The 1,662-nt window shown below is 35.3% G+C and overlaps 1 protein-coding gene across 1 annotated transcript; it reads right to left on the reverse strand.

Annotated features, from left to right (window-relative positions):
* LOC148567824 (ribulose bisphosphate carboxylase/oxygenase activase 2, chloroplastic-like) lies at positions 1 to 616 on the reverse strand. The gene is made up of 2 exons (XM_088485945.1): positions 559 to 616; positions 1 to 240 (listed from the first exon to the last, which is right to left on the reverse strand). Exons 1-2 carry the CDS (start codon positions 601 to 603, stop codon positions 1 to 3), a joined length of 285 nt encoding a protein of 94 aa, XP_088342071.1. The 5' UTR covers positions 604 to 616.
* Between the last annotated feature and the right edge of the window lie 1,046 nt (positions 617 to 1,662).

Consider the following 1,662-nt stretch of genomic DNA (forward strand, 5'->3'; position numbering starts at 1 on the left):
CTACAAAATACCCTTCCTTCTTGTGATGTCTTGCTGGTCATCTGAGATATCATAGACCAACCCTTTCCATCTGTCCGTATCTGTCTGCTTGTCCTCATCGATCGCCACAATCTTGAAGCTTCCGGAGGAAACCTTGCTACTGCTGTGGATTCTTGAGGTAACCTTCTTCAAGTTGCTTCCGAAGAAAGCTGATGAATTGGGAACTGATGAAGCCACAGCTCCAGAACCATTCAAACTCACCTGCAATGTAAAATTACATTATTCTCTTGTTATTTAAGAGTTACTACTCTATTCAAAACTCTAATCCAGTTTTTTTAAGTATACAAGAAATCATGAACCGCATCTAAATATATTGATAACTCACAAATTAATGATATGTATGTATCCATAGTCCGCATGATCATTATTTTTCTAATTTGGTATCTATAACTGATTACTAATTCACACTGCATCCAATCCATTTACTATCCTAATCTTATACATAGTTTAAAACTAGAAGTGATAAATTGAGTGAATAGAATTAATTGAAAGTAACAAAGTAAGGTAAAAGTATCATACTGGAGTTCCTTTGACAGCTCCTATGGTTGAAACTGAAGCAGCCATGGCTGTGTTATTGTCCTTGTAGCAGCAAAGAGTAATTGAACTTACTACAGAGGAAATAATAAACACTATAATGAATACTCATCAGTTGGGAAAGCAGTCCCCACCATGCCCAAACCCTTTTTCCCTATTTTTTAGCAACTAGAATCTGTGACGATTGGTCAACCTTAAGTTCAAACTATAGTAATCTAATTATATACTGCACGGGTAAGACAAATCCATTTTTTCCCCAATATTCAACCAAATGGCTAAGTGGACAGAAAAGAAAGTAAAAGAATAAGGTGGAAACAGAGTTCATGAACTCACAGATCTATCAAATTCCAACATGAAGCATCTTTTTACATCTTCTTTGGTAGGTTTGCAACCACAGCGATCACGTCTAGAAGTGAGATATGAGAATTTAGCATGTGTAATGCAAAACAGCAACCTCCTCCAACTTGATCTCACTAGAAAAAATTCAGGAGAACATCATGGAACTCATAAGTGAAAAAACATCAAGGGGAGACATAAATATAAAGAATCAACAGAACATACTTTGGGGATTTCATGTAGTTATCCCATCTGTGTGCACCATTTGGACGAAGATGATCTTGTATACAGGCAGCTGATTTACCATTTTCGTAAGTCAAAAAGTAGTTTGGATTCCCACGTACAAAATCTTTGTTATTTCCAAAGTATATATCTTTTGGAAGATGGTCATAATTCTTCTTAAACATTGATAGCTGAATCAACAGATCAGGAGAAAATGAAGGAGATAGAAGTATCAATGCCAAAACATGCAACTGCATTTACGACTATCTTTTCTAACTAAATTAAGTGATTCATTTCCCTCTACTAAGCCTTAAAAGTAAAACCAAATAGAAAAATAGATCTTCATGATTCTAAAAGTCAAAATTCCTTTTGTTATTCACTGATTCTACAAACTCAAGTACTCCAAAGGGTTCTTTGTTAAGTAATAAGTAGAACAGAAACTTCTGGCAAAGGACTATGTACAGCTTCAACAACTTACCTCACTAAAAAGTTCTTTAATATCATCTCGCTCAACACTGCTCTCCTGAAAAC

Source organism: Arachis ipaensis, chromosome B4 (genome assembly GCF_059453495.1).
Source record: "Arachis ipaensis isolate K30076 ecotype BB chromosome B4, ASM5945349v1, whole genome shotgun sequence".
Taxonomy (NCBI): domain Eukaryota; kingdom Viridiplantae; phylum Streptophyta; class Magnoliopsida; order Fabales; family Fabaceae; genus Arachis; species Arachis ipaensis.